This window comes from Bombina bombina, chromosome 4, assembly GCF_027579735.1.
Source record: "Bombina bombina isolate aBomBom1 chromosome 4, aBomBom1.pri, whole genome shotgun sequence".
NCBI classification, from domain to species: domain Eukaryota; kingdom Metazoa; phylum Chordata; class Amphibia; order Anura; family Bombinatoridae; genus Bombina; species Bombina bombina.
Genome location: NC_069502.1, coordinates 828,428,518 through 828,455,184, shown reverse-complemented (window position 1 = coordinate 828,455,184; position 26,667 = coordinate 828,428,518). Strand labels below are relative to the sequence as shown.

Genomic DNA, 26,667 nt, shown 5'->3' with positions numbered 1-26,667 from the left:
ACACACACACACACCCCTGTCTCACCCCCCACCCGCTATAAAGACTTTCAGACCTCCCCTCTGTATCACATTCCAGCCCATGTTCAGCCCTCCTCACACCCCAGCCCCTATACAGATTATCAGCCCCCCTCTCTCTCACATCCCCCCCATTCTATACTGGTTCACAGTTCTCCTCTGCCCCACACCTAAGCCCCTGTACAGACTATTAGTCCCTCTCTGTCTTACACTCCAGCCCCTGTACAGAACCACAGCACCGCTGTCACCCAGCCTCAGCCTGCACAAGTACTCAGCTCCCCTCTGTCTGGCACATAAACCCCTCCTCCTCCTCCACTTAACCCCTCTCTCTCCGCACCCACAGCTCACCCTCTTAACCCCACTCTCTGCACCCACAGTCTCCCCCCACCTATAGGAGGTTAATATTAGTTGTCACGCTTCCTTAAATCACATATATTACCTGGTATTAGCTAGATCCAGTCCGGTAAAAGGACAGATGAGGTCACTGCAGTCACGTGGCTTCTGGGAGTTCACGGTCCTTTTGCTGCAAGGGATCTAGCTGCTACTCGAGGATAATATTGGAACTTCTGGAAGGAGGCTGTGTGTGTGAGGCAGAGGGATCCTCTTTATAATAATATTTGTCTGTAAATAATGCACTGGTGAGGTATTTGTATGTGAGGCAATGGGAATATCTATATAATATTATATACCTGTAGATAAGGTACTAGGATTATTGAACAGAAGCATCAACGTTGGGACCCCGCCTCTTTTACTGGACGTGAAGCTGATGCATACAGCTTCCGCTGCACTGCATGCTGGGAGTATGTTCGTGGTTTCCTGCTTCCGTTTAATTCCTGCTGAAGATCACGCTGGTAGGAAGGAACGCTGGCAATTGTCTCCTTTGACTTACCGGTACTTATAGTAATTTCCCGTGTTTGTTTCCTGGGATGTGCTGACTCTCAGCTGCCTAATAACCAAGTCAGTAATTTAGCTATAGACTGATGGGTGTCATATGTGTGCAATGTTGTTTTAGTATAACTGTATTAGTGTGTGACTGTGTTTATACTGTGTGTGTGATAAATGTGTAGCTTTCTACGTGATATGTAGCTCCATATAAGGTCTATAAACTATGTATTTTGTTCTTTATATTAGATTGCGGGGAAGTGCAATGCATATTAGGTAGAGGGAATATTATATATGTATATTAGGTACGGGGGAAGGGGGTTTGTGTGCGCTTGTGCAGAGGGAACCTCTCTATAGTATATATCTGTATATAAGGTACATGGAGGGGCAGTTTGTGATGTATAGTCAAAGGGCTATTATGATGTAAAAGTACATAACGAGTCTAATGCTATTTCACCCCCACACATAGGTGGAACATCTCTACTAAGGTTTTGTAGAAGTTGGCTCTGTTTGAGTGAGATATCTGTTTGAGTGATATCTATAAGTTACTGGGGAGGGGTGTGTGTGAGAGGCAGAGGGAACATCTCCATAATATATATCTGTATAGAAGATACAGTGAGGGGTCTGTGTATATGTTAGGTAAAGGGAACTTTATATATATATATATACACAGTAACCTCCATGAAGTTTATTTTATTTAAAATGTTTAGTTTTATGTAATGAAATAACTTTGCAATATATTTTCATTCTTTATTTTGACCTTTTTTGTGTCACCTGGTTCAGAAAATTAAGCAATTTCTAATTCTAAGAACTTAGATGCACCCTGCTGACTTCTCAAAGCTAACTCAGCTACATATATGTCTCTAAGTGGCATTATCATATAACAACTGCACTTTATACTAACATTATCACTGTAGCTAGCCTTGTTGTCTCTAAATAAATAAAATGGTGGGTGGAGTTTGGCTATTGAAAGATAACTGTTGTAAAAAAAGGATGTTAAAGTGTCAGTAAACCTAAAAAATAATGTTATATAATTCTGCACATAGTGCAGAATTATAGAACATTATATTAGTGCTATCGTTATAAAAGCTTATATTCCCTTTTCATTTTTTTTAAAACATGTCAGTTTTTCAGACCCGCTCTCTGCGCTTTTCTGAGCGGGTGTTTTTATTACACAGTGCATCTGGTCAGCTGTATAGTCACAGCCCGGCCTGACCGCGCCATAACACTAAGTGCAGCTCGCTCCTGCTGTCAGACAAAGCAGGAGCGAGATGCACTTAGTGTTATGGCGCGGTCGGGTCGGGCTGTGACTATACAGCTGGCCCGATGCGCTGTGTAATAAAAACACCCGCTCAGAAGATCACAGAGAGCGGGTCTGAAAAACTGACATGTTTTTAAAAAAATTAAAAGGGAATATAAGCTTTTATAACGATAGCACTAATATAATGTTATATAATTCTGCACTATGTGCAGAATTATATAACATTATTTTTTAGGTTTACTGTCCCTTTAATGTTAGATTTGGCTGATATGTTATTCTATAGCAACACAACAGGAATGTCCTGTAATTACAAGGTGTTTACTGTCCCTTTAAAGGCTAATTAAATAAAGCATTAAAAGAAAATAAAAGTTTTTAATTAACACGTGTTATCTACTTTGCTGCTTAAAGTGAAAGTCAATTTTCATGTGAAAGTGCCCGGTTTAAAAAAAAAAAAAAACTATTAAAAACGGGCACTTTCATTCATGAAAATTGACATAGCACTGTATTTTAAAAATACTTACCTTGTTCTTCTGAAACGCCGAATTGGCCTTCTGAAATGATGCCCCGTCTGCTTCTTCCTGGTTTACTTACCCAGCAACGATGAAACTGGCTTCCTCCAATGCCAATTGCCTCAGGCAATGATTACCCCCGGGGGGAAGGCCGTGATTGGAGGATGTCGGAATCGTCATTGCTGACGTATGAAGAGGCTTGCGACGGACTGGTCAAGCACTGGAGCGGCTTCAAGAAGAAAAGGTAAGTATATTTTATTTTAAAAAACCCGGCTGAAATGCCAATTTTCATGAATGAAAGTACCCTTGTTTTTAATAGTTTTTTTTAAAAAACAGGCACTTTCACATGGAAATTTACCTTCACTTTAAGGTCCTTAAAATGATGTTAAAGTTTGAAGTCCTCTGACTTCATGAGAATACGTTCATAATACCCAGTAACTACAGAACAAGGCTTTTTTCCACACTCCCTAAATAGTGTTTACAGACAGCCCTCCTGCTGGAGCGGTCTGTGTAATGTGCAGTACTATGTTCAAAGGCAGAAACGATGCAGATATACACAGAATCTGCAGAATTCTACTTCCCTTCCCCCTCCGGTTACCACAGATCTCCTCCAGTCTCTGCACAACCTAATTAAATGCTGTGGTAACTGGGAGGGGGAAGGGAAGTGGAATTCCTGCAGCGTTAGAACGGACAGAAGGGAAAATATGCTGCTGAGTTTAGCAGCTTCTGTGTTTATCTGCGTCTGCTGATTTCACACAGTCCATTCTACTTCCCTTCCCCCTCCCGGTTACCACAGCATTTAATTAGGTTGTGCAGAGACTGGAGGAGATCTGCGGTAACCGGGAGGGGGAAAGGGAAGTGGAATTCTGCAGCTTCTGTGTATATTCTGTGTTTATCTGCATTGTTTCTGCCTTTGAACATAGTACTGCACAAAGCACATTACACAGTGGAAAAAGTAGCTACTGGGTATTACAAACGTATTCTCATGAAGTCACAGGACTTCAAACTTTAACATAATTTTGGGACCTTAACCCCTTAAGGACAAGGCCATTTTTCAATTTCATTACCTTAAAGGGACACTGTACCCAAACATTTTCTTTCGTGATTCAGATAGAGCATGAAATTTTAAGCAACTTTCTAATGTACTCCTATTATCAAATTTTCTTCATTCTCTTGGTATCTTTATTTGAAATGCAAGAATGTAAGTTTAGATGCCGGCCCATTTTTGGTGAACAACCTGGGTTGTCCTTGCTGATTGGTGGATAAATTCATCCACCAATAAAAAAAGTGCTGTCCAGAGTACTGAAACCAAAAAAAAGCTTAGATGCCTTCTTTTTCAAATAATGATAGCAAGAGAACGAAGAAAAATTGATAATAGGAGTAAATTAAAAAGTTGCTTAAAATTGCATGCTCTTTCTGAATTACAAAAGAAAATTTTTGGGTACAGTGTCCCTTTAAGGACCAGGGCTATTTTTACATTTCTGCGGTGTTTGTGTTTAGCTGTAATTTTCCTCTTACTCATTTACTGTACCCACACATATTATATACCGTTTTTCTCGCCATTAAATTGAATTTCTAGAGATACCATTATTTTCATCATATCTTATAATTTACTATAAAAAAATTATAAAATATGAGGAAAAAATGGAAAAAAACACACTTTTTCTAACTTTGACCCCCAAAATCTGTTACAAATCTACAACCACCAAAAAACACCCATGCTAAATAGTTTCTAAATTTTGTCCTGAGTTTAGAAATACCCAATGTTCACATGTTCTTTGCTTTTTTTGCAAGTTATAGGGCAATAAAAACAAGTAGCACTTTGCTATTTCCAAACCACTTTTTTTCAAAATTAGCGCTAGTTACATTGGGACACTGATATCTTTCAGGAATCCCTGAATATCCCTTGACATGCATATATTTTTTTTAGCAGACATCCCAAAGTATTGATCTAGGCCCATTTTGGTATATTTCATGCCACCCTTTCACCGCCAAATTAGATTAAATAAAAAAAATTGTTCACTTTTTCACAAATTTTTTCACAAACTTTAGGTTTCTCACTGAAATTATTTACAAACAACTTGTGCAATTATGGCATAAATGGTTGTAAACACTTCTCTGGGATCCCCTTTGTTCAGAAATAGCAGACATATATGGCTTTGGCGTTGTTTGTTTGTTGGTAATTAGAAGGCAGCTAAATACCGCTGCGCATCACACGTGTATTATGCCCAGCAGTGAAGGGGTTAATTAGGGAGCATGTAGGGAGCTTCTAGGGTTAATTTTAGCTTTAGTGTAGTGTAGTAGACAACCCCAAGTATTGATCTAGGCCCATCTTGGTATATTTCATGCCACCATTTCACCGCCAAATGAGATCAAATGAAAGAAAAAAAACGTTAAATTTTTCACAATTTTAGGTTTCTCACTGAAATTATTTACAAACAGCTTGTGCAATTATGGCACAAATGGTTGTAAAAGCTTCTCTGTGACCCCCTTTGTTCAGAAATAGCAGACATATTTGGCTTTGGCATTGCTTCTTGGTAATTAGAAGGCCGCTAAATGCAGCTGCGCACCACACGTGTATTATGCCCAGCAGTGAAGGGGTTAATTAGGGAGCTTGTAGGAAGCTTGCAGGGTTAATTTTAGCTTTAATGTAGAGATCAGCCTCCCACCTGACATATCACACCCCCTGATCCCTCCCAAATAGCTCTCTTCCCTCCCCCACCCCACAATTGTCCCTGCCATCTTAAGTACTGGCAGAAAGTCTGCCAGTACTAAAATAAAAGGTATTTAAAAAAAAAATATTTTTTTTTTGCATATTTACATATGCTAATGTTTAGGAGCCTCCCTTAGCCCCCAACCTCCCTGATCCCCCCTCAAACAGCTCTCTAACCCTCCCCCTCTAACGTATTAGTAGCCATCTTGGGTACTGGCAGCTGTCTGCCAGTACCCAGTTTACAATAAAATATATTTTTTTATTATTTTTTTTATAATTTTTCTGTAGTGTAGCTTGCCCCCCACCTCCCTCCCTCTGAGATCCCTTAGATCATTTTTATTATTTTTTTTTTTACAAAACATAAAAAAGACAGATGCGCCACATGGCCCAATATTGTATGTTCAGCGGGGTAGATATATTCTAGTGGTGTCAATATTAACTCACAATCTAGGGAGCACTTCAGTTAGTGCAGCAGGAGCAGTCTGGGATTTTTTTTTTTTTTTTTTTTTTTTTTTCCTTTATTGTATTTGACATTTGATTATTCTGTTCTGATTGCTAGAAAATTGTATACTAGATTATTATACCTTATAGTATTACACCTCACCATTGTTACAATTGTAATTTAGGGCGCCCCCTACTCTTATAGTATTATTTTTTTTTTTCCCACTTTCTGTTCACATTTTTTTCCGCAGTGTAGTGGTTCCCACCCGCTCCCTACCCATTCCCGGCTCCCATGCGCGTGCCCTGTGCACGCGCCCCGGCGATCCCGCCCACGATCCCGCCCCCCTCCACATCACACGGCCCATTGATGGCCGCCCACCCGCCTCCCAGACTGGCTCCCACCCACCAACGATACCGGCCATCGATGTCCGGTGCAGAGAGGGCCACAGAGTGGCTCTCTCTGCATCGGATGGCCAAGGAGAGTTATTGCAGGATGCCTCGATGTCGAGGCATCACTGCAATAACCAGAAATCGGCTGGAAGCGATCAGGATCGCTTCCAGCCGCTTTAAACCCTAATGTCGTACAGGGTACGTTGCTGGTCTTTAAAGACCAGGTTGTGTGCGACGTACCCTGTACGACATGCGTCGTTAAGGGGTTAAGCAGCAAAATTGATAATACATGTTAATTAAAAACTTTATTTTCTTTTAATGCTTTATTTAATTAGCCTGTATTTTTTTTTTTTTTTTTGAGTGTATAATGTCCCTTTAAGTGATACTAGCTCAGGCAGACAAAGTGATAAAAGCTGATTCATCCCTGTGACACAGCTGAGACTTGAATCCTGGGAAGTCTGTTTAATTGATGGAACTGCCGGGGTATAAATAGCGCTTCTTATCAAACTCCAGGTGCCTTTAAACAATTTTGATGATGTGGAAAAATAATAAATGCAGTATAGTGTAAAACTGTGCATGGGTACACAAGGGAATTCCAGAGAATTATCACCAATTTGGGCTTATATTTTCATTAATTAATGCAAACTAAAGTTGGTTTCTAGAAGTGCTAGGTCTATTGAAAATACAGCATATAGTTTGCGTGGGTAACTCACAGAAGAAATAAACACAATGGAATTGATATTCAAAAATCATAAATGTAAATGGTTGGAAACAGCTTCAGCACAAGGTTGTCAAATGGCTCAAATTAAACGGTTAAAGGTTTGTAAATAATAACATAAAATAAAAAAAGCTATATATTGTTAGAGAAGTTAAAGGGACGGTCTACTCCAGAATGTTTGTTTTAAAAAGATAGATAATCCCTTTATTACCCATTCTCCCTAAGGGTGATGCGGGAAGCCAGATATGGACCCGTTGCTCAGTGTGCCTAGAGCTTTATTACCCATTCCTCAGTTTTGGATAACCAGCATGGTTGTATTAATACACTTTTTACCTCTGCGATTACCTTGTATCTAAGCCTCTGCAGAATGCCCCCTTTTTCCAGTTGTTTTGACAGACATGCATTTTAGCCAATCGGTGCTTACCCCTAGGTAACTCCACGTGCATGTGCACAATGTTATCTATATGGCACAAATTAACTTACGCCCTCTAGCTTTGAAAAACTGTCAAAATGCGATAAGAGAGGGGCTTAGAAATTAGCATGTGAGCTTATCTAGGATTAGCTTTCAACAAAGAATGCCAAAGGAACAAAGCAAAATTGATGATAAAAGTAAATTGGATGTCCTATCTGAATCATGAAAGTTTAATTTTGACTAGACTGCCCCTTTAATGTATACCCCCTTATGACAACAACCTGAACATGAGACTCTCTCTCTCTCTCTGTGTTTAGGCTCCTGTTACTGTGAAGATCACGTATAATAGACGTCACTGCGTTTGCCAGTAAAGGGGACAACATTATAAGAATATCTGACAAATTAATTTGTGCTGAACAAGACAATGTCTGTCAAGAACCAAACCTCAGACCTTCCTGATGCACACAGAGGTAAGCAGGATGTCACATGTATGTCACCTGGTTTTGTCATCACAATTGGTTAATATTTACATTAACTAACCAGAAACCTCAGTGATCTGTTGGTCTTAAAGGGACATAGGGGTTGATAGTATATTGTCCCAAGGCAGAACATGCTGTGATCTGAGATGTCATCGTATAAAATGCAGCATGTCTGCAGAAAGAATGGGACACATTCAGGAACTGTTGGCTCTTTTGCTTTGCAGCGCTTCTCTGCATCAGGCTGTTGTCTTCAAACTGCACTGTTCTCTGGCTGCACTTAACAAAGTGCATCCAGAACAAAGTGCTGTTTGAAGAGAACAGTCAAATATGGAGCATCTCTGCAAAGCAGCAGCGCATTTATTGTTGACTGACTCAAGACATAAAAACAACACTTTTTTTTTCTCGGCAGCTAATGTGCAATGCACTATATTATAAAACTTAAGAAAATGCTTTATTCTCCAGTTACTCAACACATTGCAATTGAACTGGCGCTTTACTGTAACTGCTTAATTTAAAAATTCAAAATGATCTTCAGAAAATTTTTCACTTAAAAAATCTCATTGTAGAAAATGAAAAAAAAAGTTCTGCCTCTGGTGTATATTAGTAATGTACAGACGTCTCTACTACGCAGTTTATAAAATCCTTCTTTACTCCTGTTGTTAATGACCGGATCGGCACTATGTGCTCATGCCCAGTCTCTGCATAAAGAGCGCTTATTGGTAGGTAATCTCCATGCATAGTGTACCAACCTATCAGCTATTGCACATGTTGCCAGTTTCTTATATACAAAATGTCTAAACATGGTTTTGTTTGTTTTGTAAGCACTTTGCATTGCACAATGTTTTACTCTGGTGTGCTTGGATTGTACAACACCAGCTGATGAAATCTGAGTGCAATCTGTACATGACAGCACTGCTTGTCATCAGAGTATACTGACATAGGCTCACAAGCGTGCTCTATAAATGGCAGCAGTGTTTGTTGTTAGAGCATTCAAAGGTAGATTCAGGAGCATGCTCTATATGTGCAGCAGTGCTTGTCATGAGAGCATACTGAGGTAGGCTCAGAAGTGCACGCTATATATGGCAGTAGTGCTTATCATGAGAGCATACTGAGGTAGGCTCAGAATTGCACGCTATATATGTCAGCAATGTTTGTTATGAGAGCATACTGAGGTAGAACAGGAGAGTGCTCTATATATAGCAGTAGTGCTTATCATGAGAGCATACTGAGGTAGGTTTAGGAGCACACTCTACATGGGAGCAGTGTTTGTTATTAAAGCATACTGAGGTAGAACAGGAGTGTGCTCTATATATGGCAGCAGTGTTTGTCATGAGAGCATACTGAGGTAGAACAGGAGTGTGCTCTATATATTGCAGCAGTACTTGTCATGAGAGCATACTGAGGTAGAACAGGAGTGTGCTCTATACATGGCAGTAGTGCTTGTCATGAGAGCATACTGAGGTAGAACAGGAGTGTGCTCTATATATTGCAGCAGTGCTTGTCATGAGAGCATACTAAGGTAGAACAGGAGCGTGCTCTATATATTGCATCAGTGCTTGTCATGAGAGCATACTGAGGTAGGCACAGAAGTGTGCTCTATATATTGCAGCAGTGCTTGTCATGAGACAAGGCTCAGGAGCGCACTCTATATATGGTAGTAGTGCTTGTCATGAGAGCATACTGAGGTAGAACAGGAGCGCACTGTATACGAGGCAGTAGTGCTTGTCATGAGAGCATACTGAGGTAGAACAGGAGCGTGCTCTATATATGGCAGTAGTGCTTGTCATGAGAGCATACTGAGGTAGAACAGGAGAGTGCTCTATATATGATAGCAGTGCTTGTCGTTAGACCATATAGAGGTAGGCACAGGAGCACTGTCTATATATGACAAGAAGGTGTAGAGTCCACAGCACTATAAGTATCTGTTTATTAAAGCATAACAGACAGGTAAATGTGCACGTTATGCTTTAATAAACAGATGCTTATTCATAGTGCTGTAGACTCTACACCTTTTTGCTATACCGGTTAGGAGCCTTGGCCGTGGCTCCAGTCCTACGTGCACTACCCCAGATGGGAGTTCCAGGTGCTAAGCTTTACATTATCTGTTGTGCCTATATATGGGAGTAGGGTTTGTCATGAGAGCATACTGAGGTAGGTACAGGATCACTCTCTATATATGACAGCAGTGTTTGTTCTGAGATCATACTGAGAAAGGCTCAGGAGCGCTCTCTGTATATGACAGCAGTGTTTGTTCTGAGATCATACTGAGGAAGGCTCAGGAGCGCTCTCTGTATATGACAGCAGTGTTTGTCATGAGATCATACTGAGGAAGGCTCAGGAGCGCTCTCTGTATATGACAGCAGTGTTTGTTCTGAGATCATACTGAGGAAGGCTCAGGAGCGCTCTCTGTATATGACAGCAGTGTTTGTTCTGAGATCATACTGAGTTAGGCTCAGGAGCGCTCTCTATATATGACAGAAGTGTTTGTACTGAGATCATACTGAGGAAGGCTCAGGAGCGCTCTCTGTATATGACAGCAGTGTTTGTTCTGAGATCATACTGAGGAAGGCTCAGGAGCGCTCTCTGTATATGACAGCAGTGTTTGTCCTGAGAGCATACTGAGTTAGGCTCAGGAGCGCTCTCTATATATGACAGAAGTGTTTGTACTGAGATCATACTGAGGAAGGCTCAGGAGTAGGGCTGCAACTAACGATTATTTTCATAATCTATTAATAGGCTGATTATTTTTTCAATTAATTGACTAATCGTATAAAAAATAAATTATTTTTTCCTATATTTAAAATAAAATCCACATACTGAGTGTTATAAATATAAACTTTACATTAAAACAACTGTTGGTCCAATTTTGTAAGCAGCAGAACATTTTTTATAATTAAGCAAAACAAAACCACAAACCGTTTGAAAAGAGGTAGAAGTAGAATGAGCTAGATTACAACTGTTTATCACATTCTGTTATTCACTCTTTCAGAAACTTTGCATTAAAAAACAAAAATGACAACATGTCCACATGCTCCTGGCTCTCTTTTTTGCAAGTCATTTTGCCTTCAGCAGTGAAGAGGCGCTCAGATGGTGTTGAGGTGCCTGAGATGCATAAGTAGGGTTTTGCCAATTTCACCAAGGTGTGCTATTTATCTTTGTTAGTTCTCCACCAATGCAAGGGCCTCTCAACAAAGTAAGCCTGGACTTCATTATAACATAAAAATATCTTGAATATCCATATGCAGTGGTAAATAACCATCTATAAGGTTAGGGGGAAATATCTAGTCCGCACTTAAAATAACAGCTATAAATTTACAGAGGATGAATCTGGTACATTTTCCAATTAATTAAAAATAGAACTCGTATAACAAATGCCATCAATCTAGGGCTAGGTGGTAAATAACAAGCTGTGCACTATATCATGCAAAGCATAGTCCCAAATCACCTGATTTTATATAAATAATCCAAATTATGCCTCCTGTTTTATTTCTGGGTTGCACATAAGACAGGAGTAGTTGTAAACTTAAAAAGAAACTTATAGTGTCCTAAAAAAGTGAAAAGTAAACGTCTGTAGAGGTCCTTTAGGCTGAGGGCATAACCATAAAACACAAGGAGCGCACTCTGTATATGGCAGCAGTGTTTGACACAAGAACATACTGAGGTATGCTCAGGAGTGTTCTCTATATATTGCAGCAGTGCTTGTCAAGAGAGCATACTGAGGTAGGGTCAGGAGCGCACTCTGTATATGGCAGCAGTGTTTGACACAAGAACATACTGAGGTATGCTCAGGAGTGTTCTCTATATATAGCAGCAGTGCTTGTCAAGAGAGCATACTGAGGTAGGGTCAGGAGCCCACTCTGTATATGGCAGCAGTGTTTGACACAAGAACATACTGAGGTATGCTCAGGAGTGTGCTCTATATATAGCAGCAGTGCTTGTCTAGAGAGCATACTGAGGTAGGGTCAGGAGCGCACTCTGTATATGGCAGCAGTGTTTGTCATGAGAGCATACCGAGGTAGGGTCAGGAGTGTGCTCTATATATAGCAGCAGTGCTTGTCAAGAGAGCATACTGAGGTAGGGTCAGGAGCGCACTCTGTATATGGCAGCAGTGTTTGACACAAGAACTTACTGAGGTATGCTCAGGAGTGTGCTCTATATATAGCAGCAGTGCTGTTCAAGAGAGCATACTGAGGTAGGGTCAGGAGCGCACTCTGTATATGGCAGCAATGTTTGACACAAGAACATACTGAGGTATGCTCAGGAGCGTGTTCTATATAGGGAAATAAACAAACTGTTTTATGATAAAGTTATAAACAAAACTAGATCATAGGATATAAAACTAACTTTGCTTTATTTGTACAGATGAAGATAACGCTGATATAGTAAAAGTTGAGATAACAGAAGATCTGTGGGTGAAGCATCAGCTGGAAGCACCAGATGAGGAAACCAGTGACAGCATCAGCCCAGGTGAGTGTGCATTTGTGGTGCATCTGAGGGACACAGGATACAGGTGAATGTGCACGTGTGTTAAGTCTGAGGGATGCAGGTCACAGCTAAGTGTGCACATTTGTTGTGTCTGCGGGACATGGGCTACGGTGAATGTGCATGAGTGTTACAGATGAGTGTGCATGTGTGTTGTGTGTCAGGGATACAGGTTACATGTGAGTGTGCATGTGTATTGTGTCTCCGGGACACAGGTTTACAGGTGAGTGTGCATGTGTCTGAGGGATGAAGATAGAATGGATTGTGTGTGTGTTACAGGTGAGTGCACACGAGGTGGTTGTGCATGTATGTTGTGGGTTACTGGTGAGTGAGCACATATATTGTGTGTGAGTTACAGGTGAGTGAGCACATATATTGTATGTGAGGTGTGTGAGTTACAGGTGAGTGTACACGGGGTGGTTGTGCATGTATGTTGTGGGTTACAGGTGAGTGAGCACATATATTGTGTGTGAGTTACAGGTGAGTGAGCACATATATTGTATGTGAGGTGTGTGAGTTACAGGTGAGTGTACACGAGGTGGTTGTTCATGTATGTTGTGGGTTACTGGTGAGTGAGCACATATATTGTGTGTGAGTTACAGGTGAGTGAGCACATATATTGTATGTGAGGTGTGTGAGTTACAGGTGAGTGTGTATAGTAAGTGTGATAGTCTACTAAATAATTCTCTTGTGTGCACATAGTAATTTCTTTCATGTAATTGGCAAGAGTCCATGAGCTAGTGACGTATGGGATATACAATCCTACCAGGAGGGGCAAAGTTTCCCAAATCTCAAAATGCCTATAAATACACCCCCAACCACACCCACAATTCAGTTTTATAAACTTTGCCTCCTATGGAGTTGGTGAAGTAAGTTTGTGCTAGATTTCTACGTTGATATGCGCTTCTCAGCTTTTTTGAAGCCCAGTTCCTCTCAGAGTGCAGTGAATGACAGAGGGATGTGAGGGAGTATTACTTATTGAATACAATGGTCATCCTAACGGGTATCTATTTCATAGGTTCTCTGTTATCGGTTGTAGAGATTCATCTCCTACCTCCCTTTTCAGATCGACGATATACTCTTATATACCATTACCTCTTCTGATTCTCGTTTCAGTACTGGTTTGGCTATCTACTTTATGTAGATGAGTGTCTTTTGGTAAGTTTGTTTTCCTTTATTTAAGACACTCTCAGCTATGGTTTGGCACTTTATATTTAAAGTTCTAAATATATGTTTGTACTTATATTTGCCATGATTCAGGTTTATCAGTATATTTCCTTTTTGCAGACTGTCAGTTTCATATTTGGGAAATGCATATTTAAAAAAAAAAAAAAATTCTTACCTGAAGTTTTCAAATTGACTCTCTTTTCTAAATTGCGGGCTGTTAGGCTCGCGGGAGCGCAAAATGCTATAATTTATTGCGTCATTCTTGGCGTGAGACTTTTTTGGCGCGAGAATTACGCTTGTTGACGTAATTTCGTCATTTCCGGCGTCTTAGTTGGCGCTGAGTTTTTTCACGTGGTTGCGTCATCTATGACGCTGGTGTTGCAGACGTTTTTGGCGTCAAAATATATTTTGTCAGTTGTGGGCGTCATACTTGGCGCCAAACTTTTGGCATTATTTAAGACTTCATAAGAATATTTTTCTGATTCTATTCAGAAGGCTTTGTCTGCCATTCCGCCTTCTAATAAAATGTAAAGGTCTTTTTTAAACTTCTCATTTAGTTGATGAATTTTCAAATGACTGACAACATACTGAATTATCCTTCTCTGATGAGGATTTATCTGATTCAGAATGTCTTTCATCAGATATTGACACTAACAAATCTGCTTTTTTATTTTTAAATGGAGTACATTCGTTCTTTGTTGATAAAGTGTTGATTGTATTGGATATTAAAGGGCCATTATACACTCACTTTTTCTTTGCATAAATGTTTTGTAGATTATCTATTTATAAAGCCCATAAAGTATTTTTTTTTTTTTAACCCTTTAAGGACACAGCTTTCAGTTTGCTCAATTGTTTTATGACGGAAAAATTCCGTCATATGTCCTTAAGAGGTTAAATGTATAATTTTGCTTATTTTTAAAGAACATTGCTCTGATTTTCAGACTCCTAACCAAACCCCAAAGTTTTATTTGAATACCGTCAGCTACCTTCTCCAGCTTGCTCCTGTTTGTGTAAAGGGTCTTTTCATATGCAAAAGAAGGGGGAGGGGGGGAGTGTCTTATTTCCCACTTGCAGTGGGCTTTCCAACTGCCTTTTCAAAAGAGCTAAACTGAAAGCTTCTAAGTACGTTTTTAAACCATTTTATACTGGATTTTTATATCAGTATCTGAGCATCTCATTCTTTATAGTAGTGTCTATTACATGCAGTTATATGAAAATGAGTGTATACTGTCCCTTTAAGGAGACTAGTCCTCTTGATTTTAAGGCTAGCTTACATTTAAATTCTGTTTATTAACCTCCGGTGGTTACTTCAGAGGTTTTTTTCCAGTTCCTAATACTAGGGAATGGAATAGGCCTGGTACTTCTTTTATTCCTTCTTTAAGGTTTTAAAATTGTATCCTTTGCCAGCAGTTAGTTTGGAGCTTTGGGAAAAGATCCCCAAAGTTAATGGGGCTATCTTTACTCTTGCTAAATGTACTACTATTCCTATGGAAAATAGTATTTATTTTAAAGATCCTTCAGATGGGAAACTTGTATCTTATCTATGGAAAATTAATTTATTTTCAGGTCCTTTTCTTAGGCCTGCAATTTCTTTTGCTGATGTTGCAGCTGTTTCATCTTTTTTGGTTGGAAACTTTAGCGCAACAAGTGTCGGATTATGATTTGTTTAGCATTGTTAACTTGATTCAACATGCTAATAATTTCATTTGTGATGCCATTTTTTGATATTATCAAAATTGAGGTTAAAACTATGTCTTTAGCTATTTTAGCTAGAAGAACTTTGTGGCTTAAATATTGGAATGCTGATTTGATTTCTAAATCCAGATTTCTATTTTCTTTCCTTCCAAGGTAATAATTTATTTGGTTCACAGTTGGATTCAATACTTTCAACTGTTACTGTGGAGAAGGGAGTTTTTTGCCTCAAGATTAAGTTCTAAGGGTAAATCTTAAGCTTATAATCGTTTTTGTTCTTAATAAGGAACAGAAACCTAATTCTTCCCCAAGTAATATGTTTCTAATTGGAAGCTTTCTTCATAATGGAATTAATTCAAGCCATTTAAGAGATCAAAGCCAGCCCCCAAATTCGCATGAAGGTGCGTCCCTTATTCCAGCATAGCTGGTAGGTGGCAGGTTAAGATTTTTTTAAAGTTGTTTGGTTCAATTAGTTCCAAACTCCTTAGATTGGGGTACAGAATAGGATTCAGAGTAAGACCGCCTGTGAGAAGTCTTTTTCTATCACATATTCCAGCAATCCCAGTAAAGGCTCAGACTTTCCTGAAGTGTGTTTCAGACCTGGAGTTATCTGGGGTATTCATACCAGTTCTGTTTCAGGAACGGGGTCTGGGGTTTTATTCAGAACTATTCATTGTCCCAAAGAGAGAAAATCTTTTGAATTGTCATGTAAGAGTACCATCTTTCAGAATGGTGATTATAAGGTCTATTCTGCCTTTTGTTCAGCAAGGGCATTATTTGCCCACAATAGACTTACAGGATGCATATCTTCATATTCCGATTCATCCAGAACACTATCAGTTTCTGAGATTCTCTTTTTTTATACAAGCATTACCAATTTGTTGCTCTTCCTTTCTGGCCTAGCAACAGATCTAGGAATCTTTTCAAAGGTTCTCAGTGTTATTTGGACGATATCTTGGTACTTGCTCAGTCTTTTCATTCTGCAGAATCTCATACGATTCACTTCTGTTGTTTCTTCAAAGACATGGTTGGAGGATATTTTTACAAAAAAGGTTCCTTGATTACTCAGACAAGGGTCACCTTTTTTAGGTTTCCAGATAGATTGTGTCAATGACTTTGTCTCTAACAGACAAGAGACAATTTATATTGGGTTCAGTTTGTCGGAACCTTCAGTCTCTATTATTTCCTTCAGTAGCTATATGCATGGAAGTTTTAGGTCTCATGACTGCAGCATCGGACTCTATTCCTTTTGATCGTTTTCATATGAGACCTCTCAGATTTTAATGCTGAATTAATGGTGCAGGGATTATACTAGGTGTCAGCCGTTTAGGAATCAGTCCGGGGTGTAACCCAACTGCTAGCGTGAATAGAAAAACACACGCTAGCACACTGAGAAATAACCAGGACGTGACCCACTCAGGAAACAGACAAGATAGGTTTCAAAAAATAATAATTGTTCCAGTAAGCTGGGAAGCTACAAAAGAAAAAACGTCCCTTTAAACAGGTGAATAATATATAAAGATAATGTTCTTATTTGCAGCTTGTAAAAGGAAATGTCTCTTTAAGCAGGCTTGTAACAAACAAAAAGATAAAGTTCTCTTTTGCAGCTTGTAAAAGTAAATGTCCCTTTAAGCAGGCTTGTAACAAACAAATATATCCAAGAGAAGATTTAAGGATAAGGCATAAGCAAGGTCAGGCAGGCAGAAGTCGGTATCCAAACATCAGAAGCAGAGATAAGGCAAAAGCTAGGTCAGGCAGGCAGTAGTCGGTATCCAAACAACAGTAACAGGGTAAAGGCAAAAGCTTGGTCAGGCAGGCAGAAGTCGGTATCCAAACAACAGTAGCAGGGTTAAGGCAAAAGCTTGGTCAAGCAGGCAGAAGTCGGTACACAAGAAAAGCAACAGATACAAGTACTCACAGACGCCAGGGGAATCAAACAAACAGGCCCCGAGTAAGATCTCCCGCCGGGGTTTAAAGGCAGGAGCGGTGACGAATTCAGAGGGGTGTGTCAGAGGATGCGTCACGTTGCTAAGCAACGTGACGTCATCCACACTGAGAAGCTCCGGGAGCCGCGGTGACACGGCGATGAACGGAACAATCATGACAGCACCCCCCTCCTCAAGGACCCCTCCGGGGGACAGGACCAGGCCTAGCAGGATGAGACTTGTGGAAGGCCTTTATTAAAGTAGGAGCATTTACTTGATGAGCTGGCTCCCAGGATCGTTCCGTGACTGGATAACCTTTCCAATGAATGAGATAATACAATTTCTTGCCACGGAGCTTGGAATCCAGAATATGGCTGATCTCAAACTCAGGATGTCCATGGACAAAAAGAGGTGGAGGTTTAGAAAGAGGTTTAGAATACCTGTTGGACATCATAGGTTTTAGAAGAGAAACGTGGAATACCGGATGGACTTTGAGAGTCTTGGGTAAAGCCACCCGGTAAGCAGTGGAACACACTTGACCCAGTATTCGGAAAGGACCCACGTATCGTGGTCCCAGTTTGGTAGAAGGTTGTTTCAGGCGAAGAAAACAAGAGGAAATCCAAACTTTATCGCCAGGACGATACTTGGGAGCCTTCTTCCGTCGAAGATCTGAAAAGAACTTGTAACGTTTAGAAGTTACAGAAAGGATACAATGTATTCTCCGCCAATGTCGGGTTAATCTTCGGGCAGAAAGATCAGAAGCAGGATTTACTGTGGAAGAAGTATGCAAAGGAAATGTTCTGGGCTGAAATCCGTAAGCCGCATGAAAAGGAGATGTCTGAAGGGAGGAATTATACCGGGCGTTATGAGCCAATTCAGCCAAAGGAAGGTAAGAAGTCCAGTTAGAGTGAAAATGATCCACATAATGTCTGAGATATGTTTCAAGACACTGATTTACCCTTTCAGTCTGGCCGTTAGATTGTGGATGATGAGAAGTAGACAGGGATATTGAAGTTCCAAAATGTTTACAAAGTGATCTCCAAAATCGGGAAACGAACTGTACCCCTCTATCTGAAACAATATCCAGAGGAAATCCATGGATTCTTACAATATGCAAAATAAAAAGTTCAGAAAGTCTTTTGGCAGACGGTAATCCTGGTAAGGGAACAAAATGAGCAGTCTTAGTGAACCTGTCGACCACCACCCAAATAGTGTTGTTTCCAGCTGACAAAGGAAGGTCGGTAATGAAGTCCATGGATATATGCGTCCAAGGCTGATGAGGTATGGGCAACGGTTGGAGCAACCCAGAAGGAAGTTGGCGAGGAGTCTTATTTATGGCACATTGTGTGCATACTGAGACGTAATCTTTAACATCTTGAGAGAGAGTAGGCCACCAGACATGCTGTTTGAGATTTCGAATGGTGATACTGATGCCAGGATGTCCAGAAAGAGGACTATCATGAGCCCAAAATAGAAGCTTGGAACGAAGGCGTTCAGGAACAAAGAGTAATCCATCAGGAGGTTTACAGGACAAAGGAAGATTCCTTTGAGCAGACTGTAATTCTTGTAACCAAGAAGTTGTTAGCTGGGCTATGACTTCATGAGGTTGGAGAATGGTACCAGACTCAGGAATTGGGGTATCTTGAAATTGTCTGGAAAGGGCGTCTGCCTTAATATTTTTTGAACCAGGTATGTAAGACAAATTATAGTGAAACCGGGAGAAGAATAACGACCAGCGTGCTTGCCTGGAATTCAATCGTTTGGCCGTTTGGAGATAAAGAAGGTTCTTATGATCAGTGAGTATGGTAAACGGTAAAGAAGTACCCTCCAGCCAATGCCTCCATTCGTCTAAGGCCATTTTAATGGCAAGCAACTCTTTATTGCCTACGTCATAGTTAAATTCAGAAGGAGTGAATTTTTTAGAGAAAAATCCAACAGGATGAATCATTCCAGTCTCTGGTATTCGTTGAGAAAGAACAGCTCCAGCAGCAACAGAAGAAGCATCAACTTCCAGGATAAACTGAAAATCTGGATTTGGGTGACGGAGAATAGGTGCAGAAGAAAAAGCTCCTTTGAGAGACTCAAAAGCCTCTATAGCCTCAGGAGGCCACTTTTTGCAATTTTGCCCCTTTCTAGTGAGAGAAGTAAGGGGAGAAGTAATAGTAGCAAAATTCTTGATGAACTTCCTGTAATAGTTGGCGAAGCCCAGAAAACGTTGCAAAGCCTTCAGAGAATCAGGTCTAGGCCACTCCAAGATGGCAGAAAGTTTAGTAGGATCCATTTCAAATCCAGATGCCGATATTACATAACCCAGAAAGGGTATGGATTTTTGATGGAAAGAACATTTCTCCAGTTTAGCAAACAGATGGTAATCTCTTAAACGTTGAAGTACTTTCCTGACGTGGTGCACATGATCTTGGTGACTTTGAGAAAAAATCAAGATATCGTCAAGGTATATGATGACAAAGATATTCAAAAAATCACGAAAGATCTCGTTCACAAAATGTTGAAAAACCGCCGGAGCATTGCATAGCCCAAAAGGCATGACCAAATATTCGTAATGCCCAAATCGAGTGTTAAAAGCAGTCTTCCATTCATCTCCTTGGCGTATACGGATAAGATTGTATGCACCACGTAGATCAAGTTTAGTAAATATGGTGGCTCCCTGAAGATAAGTAAAAAGTTCAGGAATAAGGGGTAGAGGATAACTGTTCTTGATGGTAATCTGATTTAATCCTCTGTAATCAATACAGGGTCGTAATCCACCATCCTTCTTTCCTACAAAAAAGAAACCAGCCCCTACAGGGGAAGAGGAGGGTCGAATAAATCCTCTAGCCAGATTGTCCTTAATATATTCTTCCAAAGCCACGTTTTCAGGTTTAGAAAGTGGATATGTCTTGCCTCGAGGATAGGTAGCCCCAGGAAGGCGATCAATGGGGCAATCAAAAGGGCGGTGAGGAGGAAGACGTTCAGCTCAGCTTCCTTTTTGGAGAAAACATCCACAAAGTCATGATAAGGCATAGGTAGAGAGTCGGGAGTTTCGATTGTGAGAGCAATAGTGAGTGGTAACTTGGTGATCTTTTGAAGACATTTAGTCAGGCATGTAGATCCCCAGGAGGTGAGTTCGCCACAAGTCCAAGAAAAAGTAGGATTATGTACTTGGAGCCAGGGTAGTCCCAAGATAATGGGAAATTGAGGAGTGGGAATGACATCGAAACAAATTGTCTCGGAATGAAGTATTCCTACAGTGAGAAGTAAGGGTTGAGTAGCAAACTGAATGTATCCGGAAACCCAAAGGATCTCCACTGACCGTAGAAACTGAAATTGAATACTCTTTCTTTAGTAAGGGTATAGAGTGAGTAGAGACGAATGTGGAGTCAATGAACACTCCTCCAGCACCAGAGTCGATAAGAGCTTGGGTATGAATCTTACTATGTCCGGTTTGAAGGGTTACTGGAACAAAAAGTTTCTTGTATAGGGAATGACTACTTTTTTGGCTTAACCCAGTTCCCTGGACTAGAGTTAAGCCCTGGCTTTTACTGGCCTGGTAGGACAATCCCTTAATAAATGCCCTTTAAGGCCACAGTACAAACACAAGCCAAGAGAACGTCTTCTCAAGCGTTCAGTCTCTGTTAATTTTATACTTCCCACTTCCATGGGTTCAGCCTGATCAGGAGTAGGAGAGGCAGGCGTGACTGGATTAGAAAAACGAGGAGCCAAACGAAAAGGAGTTCGAGTTGATGACCTCTGTGTTCTATCCTTTTCTTGTTGGCGTTCACGAAATCTGGCGTCGAGACTGATACAAAGATTTATTAAGGCTTCCAAGGATTCTGGAAGCTCCCGATACACCAATTCATCCTTGAGACGCTCAGAAAGTCCTTTACGAAAAGCGGCTCTAAGAGCTCCCTGATTCCAAGTAGTTTCAGAGGCAAGGGTGCGGAACTCAATTGCGTATTGAGAAACTGGTTGACTACCTTGACGTAAATCCAAGAGAGTAGCTTCAGCAGCGGATGACCTTCCAGGTTTATCAAATACATTTGAAAACACAGAGAGAAATGTATCAACATCCAGAAGTATAGGGTCATTCTTTTCTAGCAAAGGTGATACCCAAGCCAAAGCTTTTCCTTTCATTAAGGATATAAGAAATGTGATTCTAGAAGAAGGAGTAGTAAACAGAGTAGGGCTATTTCGGAAATGGAGACGGCACTGATTCAGAAAGCCCCTACATTCTTCAGGATTCCCATCATATTTATCAGGAAGGGGTATCCTGGGACTCGGTTGTACCTGAGACTGGTTGTTAGAAATCGAAGGGGGTAATGCCTCATTAGGATTAGGATTGGGATTAGGATTGGGAGGTGTAGTAGCAACCAAATTTTGTAATAAAGCAGTTATTTGATCAAGTTTAGTGTCCAGGGATTGTAAGTGAGTAGCATGAGATCCTAGTAACTGTCCCTGGTGGGCCACGGCCATGGATAATTCAGTGGGGTCCATTTATGGCCTGTTTGTAATGTCAGCCGTTTAGGAATCAGTCCGGGGTGTAACCCAACTGCTAGCATGAATAGAAAAACACACGCTAGCACACTGAGAAATAACCAGGACGTGACCCACTCAGGAAACAGACAAGACAGGTTTCAAAAAATAATAATTGTTCCAGTAAGCTGGGAAGCTACAAAAGAAAAAACTTCCCTTTAAACAGGTGAATAATATATAAAGATAATGTTCTTATTTGCAGCTTGTAAAAGTAAATGTCTCTTTAAGCAGGCTTGAAACAAACAAAAAGATAAAGTTCTCTTTTGCAGCTTGTAAAAGTAAATGTCCCTTTAAACAGGCTTGTAACAAACAAAAAGATAAAGTTCTCTTTTGCAGCTTGTAAAAGTAAATGTCCCTTTAAGCAGGCTTGTAACAAACAAAAAGATAAAGTTCTCTTTTGCAGCTTGTAAAAGTAAATGTCCCTTTAAGCAGGCTTGTAACAAACAAATATATCCAAGAGAAGATTTAAGGATAAGGCATAAGCAAGGTCAGGCAGGCAGAAGTCGGTATCCAAACATCAGAAGCAGAGATAAGGCAAAAGCTAGGTCAGGCAGGCAGTAGTCGGTATCCAAACAACAGTAACAGGGTAAAGGCAAAAGCTTGGTCAGGCAGGCAGAAGTCGGTATCCAAACAACAGTAGCAGGGTTAAGGCAAAAGCTTGGTCAGGCAGGCAGAAGTCGGTACACAAGAAAAGCAACAGATACAAGTACTCACAGACGCCAGGGGAATCAAACAAACAGGCCCCGAGTAAGATCTCCCGCCGGGGTTTAAAGGCAGGAGCAGTGACGAATTCAGAGGGGTGTGTCAGAGGATGCGTCACGTTGCTAAGCAACGTGACGTCATCCACACTGAGAAGCTCCGGGAGCCGCGGTGACACGGCGATGAACGGAACAATCATGACACTAGGATATCACATTTAATATCCTTGAATCCCAATAATCAACTATCTCTGACTTGGTGGTTAGATCACCATCGTATAGTTCTACGGGTCGCTTTGGTTCATCCAACCTGGACCGTGATCACAACAGATGCAAGTCTTTTAGGTTGGGAAGCTGTCTGGGAAACTCTGACAGCACAAGGAATTTGGAAATCTCAAGAGTCGAGATTACCAATCAATATTTTGGAACTCCGTGCGATTCTCAGAGCTCTTCAGTTTTGGCTTCTATTGGAAAGAGACGTTTATTGATTTTCAGACAGACAATGTCACAACTGTTGCGTATGTCAATCATCAGGGTGGGACTCACAGTCCTCAGGCTATGAAAGAAGTATCTTGGATACTTGTTTGGCAAAATCCAGCTCCTGTCTAATTTCTGCGGTCCATATCCCAGGTATAGACAATTGGGAAGCAAATTATCTCAGTCGTCAAGCTTTACATCCGGGAGAGTGGTCTCTTCACCCAGATGTGTTTTTTCAAATTGTTCAGATGTGGGGTCTTCCAGAAATAGATCTGATGGCATCTCATATGAACAAGAAACTTCCCAGGTACCTATCCGGGTCCAAGGATCCTAGGGCGGAAGCAGTGGATGCATGACACTTCCTTGGAGTTATCAACCTGCCTATATTTTTCCGCCTCTAGTTCTTCTTCCAAGAGTGATTTTCAAAATCATCATGGAGCAATCGTTTGTGCTCCTGGTGGCTCCAGCATGGCCGCAAAGGTTTTGGTATGTGGATCTTGTTCGGATGTCCAGTTGCCAACCTTGGCCACTTCCATTAAGGCCAGACCTTATATCTCAAGGTTTGTTTTTCCATCAGGATCTCAAATCATTAAATTTGATGGCATGGAAATTGAACGCTTAGTGCTTAGTCATAGAGGTTTCTCTGACTCGGTGATTAATACCATGTTGCAGGCTCGTAAATCTGTGTCTAGAAATATTTATTATCTAGTTTGGATGACTTGCATCTCATGGTGCTCTTCTCATAAATTCTCTTGGCATTCTTTTAGAATTCCTAGAATTTGACAGTTTCTTCAGGATGGTTTAGATAAGGGTTTGTCTGCAAGTTCCTTGAAAGGACAAATCTCTGCTCTTTCTGTTCTGTTCCACAGAAAAATTGCTAAACTTCCTGATATTCATTGTTTTGTACAGGCTTTGGTTCGTATTAAGCCTGTCATTAAATAAATTTTACCTCCTTGGAGTCTTAATTTGGTTTTGAAGGCTTTACAGGCTCCTCTGTTTGAGCCTATGCATTCTCTGGACATTAAATTACTTTTTTGGAAAGTGTTTTTCCTTTTGGCCATCTCTTCTGCTAGCAGAGTTTCTGATTTATTTGCTCTTTCTTGTGAGTCTCCTTTTCTGATTTTTCATCAGGATAAGGCGATTTCTCCAACATAGGTGTGTCCGGTCCACGGCGTCATCCTTACTTGTGGGATATTCTCTTCCCCAACAGGAAATGGCAAAGAGCCCAGCAAAGCTGGTCACATGATCCCTCCTAGGCTCCGCCTTCCCCAGTCATTCTCTTTGCCGTTGTACAGGCAACATCTCCACGGAGATGGCTTAGAGTTTTTTAGTGTTTAACTGTAGTTTTTATTATTCAATCAAGAGTTTGTTATTTTAAAATAGTGCTGGTATGTACTATTTACTCTGAAACAGAAAAGAGATGAAGATTTCTGTTTGTAAGAGGAAAATGATTTTAGCAACCGTTACTAAAATCGATGGCTGTTTCCACACAGGACTGTTGAGAGGAATTAACTTCAGTTGGGGGAACAGTGAGCAGACTTTTGCTGCTTGAGGTATGACACATTCTAACAAGACGATGTAATGCTGGAAGCTGTCATTTTCCCTATGGGATCCGGTAAGCCATTTTTATTACAGAAAGAAAAAAAGGGCTTCACAAGGGCTTTTTAAGACTGTAGACATTTTCTGGGCTAAATCGATTTATATATAAACATATTTTATACTCCATAGCCTTGAGGAATTATTTTAATCTTGGGAATTTTGTAAAATAACCGGCAGGCACTGTATTGGACACCTTATTCTCTAGGGGCTTTCCCTAATCATAGGCAGAGTCTCATTTTCGCGCCTGTATTGCGCACTTGTTTTTGAGAAGCATGACATGCAGATGCATGTGTGAGGAGCTCTGATACATAGAAAAGACTTTCTGAAGGCGTCATTTGGTATCGTATTCCCCTTTGGGCTTGGTTGGGTCTCAGCAAAGCAGATACCAGGGACTGTAAAGAGGTTAAATATAAAAACGGCTCCGGTTCCGTTATTTTAAGGGTTAAAGCTTCCAAATTTGGTGTGCAATACTTTTAAGGCTTTAAGACACTGTGGTGAAATTTTGGTGAATTTTGAACAATTCCTTCATACTTTTTCGCAATTGCAGAAATAAAGTGTGTTCAGTTTAAAATTTAAAGTGACAGTAACGGTTTATTTTAAAACGTTTTTTGTACTTTGTTATCAAGTTTTTGCCTGTTTAACATGTCTGAACTACCAGATAGACTGTGTTCTGAATGTGGGGAAGCCAAGGTTCCTTCTCATTTAAATTTAGAGAAAATGATGCCCAAGATGATTCCTCAAGTGAGGGGAGTAAGCATGGTACTGCATCATCCCCTCCTTCGTCTACACCAGTCTTGCCCACACAGGAGGCCCCTAGTACATCTAGCGCGCCAATACTCCTTACTATGCAACAATTAACGGCTGTAATGGATAATTCTATCAAAAACATTTTAGCCAAAATGCCCACTTATCAGCGAAAGCGCGACTGCTCTGTTTTAGAAAATACTGAAGAGCATGAGGACGCTGATGATATTGGTTCTGAAGGGCCCCTACACCAGTCTGAGGGGGCCAGGGAGGTTTTGTCTGAGGGAGAAATTTCAGATTCAGGGAAAATTTCTCAACAAGCTGAACCTGATGTGATTACATTTAAATTTAAATTGGAACATCTCCGCGCTCTGCTTAAGGAGGTGTTATCCACTCTGGATGATTGTGAGAATTTGGTCATTCCAGAGAAACTATGTAAAATGGACAAGTTCCTAGAGGTCCCGGGGCCCCCCGAAGCTTTTCCTATACCCAAGCGGGTGGCGGACATTGTAAATAAAGAATGGGAAAGGCCCGGTATACCTTTCGTCCCTCCCCCCATATTTAAAAAATTGTTTCCTATGGTCGACCCCAGAAAGGACTTATGGCAGACAGTCCCCAAGGTCGAGGGGGCGGTTTCTACTCTAAACAAACGCACCACTATACCCATAGAAGATAGTTGTGCTTTCAAAGATCCTATGGATAAAAAATTAGAAGGTTTGCTTAAAAAGATGTTTGTTCAGCAAGGTTACCTTCTACAACCAATTTCATGCATTGTTCCTGTCACTACAGCCGCGTGTTTCTGGTTCGATGAGCTAGAAAAGGCGCTCAATAATAATTCTTCTTCTTATGAGGAGATTATGGACAGAATTCGTGCTCTCAAATTGGCTAATTCTTTCACCCTAGACGCCACTTTGCAATTGGCTAGGTTAGCGGCGAAAATTTCTGGTTTCGCTATTTTGGCGTGCAGAGCGCTTTGGTTAAAATCTTGGTCAGCGGATGCGTCTTCCAAGAACAAATTGCTTAACATTCCTTTCAAGGGGAAAACGCTGTTTGGCCCTGACTTGAAAGAGATTATCTCTGATATCACTGGGGGCAAGGGCCACGCCCTTCCTCAGGATAGGTCTTTCAAGGCCAAAAATAAACCTAATTTTCGTCCCTTTCGCAGAAACGGACCAGCCCCAAGTGCTACGTCCTCTAAGCAAGAGGGTAATACTTCTCAAGCCAAGCCAGCCTGGAGACCAATGCAAGGCTGGAACAAAGGAAAGCAGGCCAAGAAACCTGCCACTGCTACCAAGACAGCATGAGATGTTGGCCCCCGATCCGGGACCGGATCTGGTGGGGGGCAGACTCTCTCTCTTCGCTCAGGCTTGGGCAAGAGATGTTCTGGATCCTTGGGCGCTAGAAATAGTCTCCCAAGGTTATCTTCTGGAATTCAAGGGGCTTCCCCCAAGGGGGAGGTTCCACAGGTCTCAATTGTCTTCAGACCACATAAAAAAACAGGCATTCTTACATTGTGTAGAAGACCTGTTAAAA

The 26,667-nt window shown here is 40.8% G+C and overlaps 2 protein-coding genes across 2 annotated transcripts in view; one reads left to right on the top strand and one right to left on the bottom strand.

The window, feature by feature from the left end:
- LOC128657156 (zinc finger protein 300-like) overlaps positions 1-744 on the bottom strand; it is a 63,080-nt gene extending 62,336 nt beyond the window's left edge. The window contains exon 1 of the mRNA XM_053711398.1: positions 455-744. The gene's annotated coding sequence lies outside the window, so the exon portion shown is untranslated. The remainder of the gene's footprint in view (positions 1-454) is intronic.
- A 122-nt stretch (positions 745-866) lies between these two features.
- Positions 867-26,667, top strand: part of LOC128657157 (uncharacterized) — a 51,929-nt gene continuing 26,128 nt past the window's right edge. The window contains exons 1-3 of the mRNA XM_053711399.1: positions 867-972; positions 7,659-7,811; positions 12,183-12,287. Of these exons, the coding sequence (XP_053567374.1) occupies positions 7,766-7,811; positions 12,183-12,287 (151 nt within the window). The 5' untranslated portion in view covers positions 867-972; positions 7,659-7,765. The remainder of the gene's footprint in view (positions 973-7,658; positions 7,812-12,182; positions 12,288-26,667) is intronic.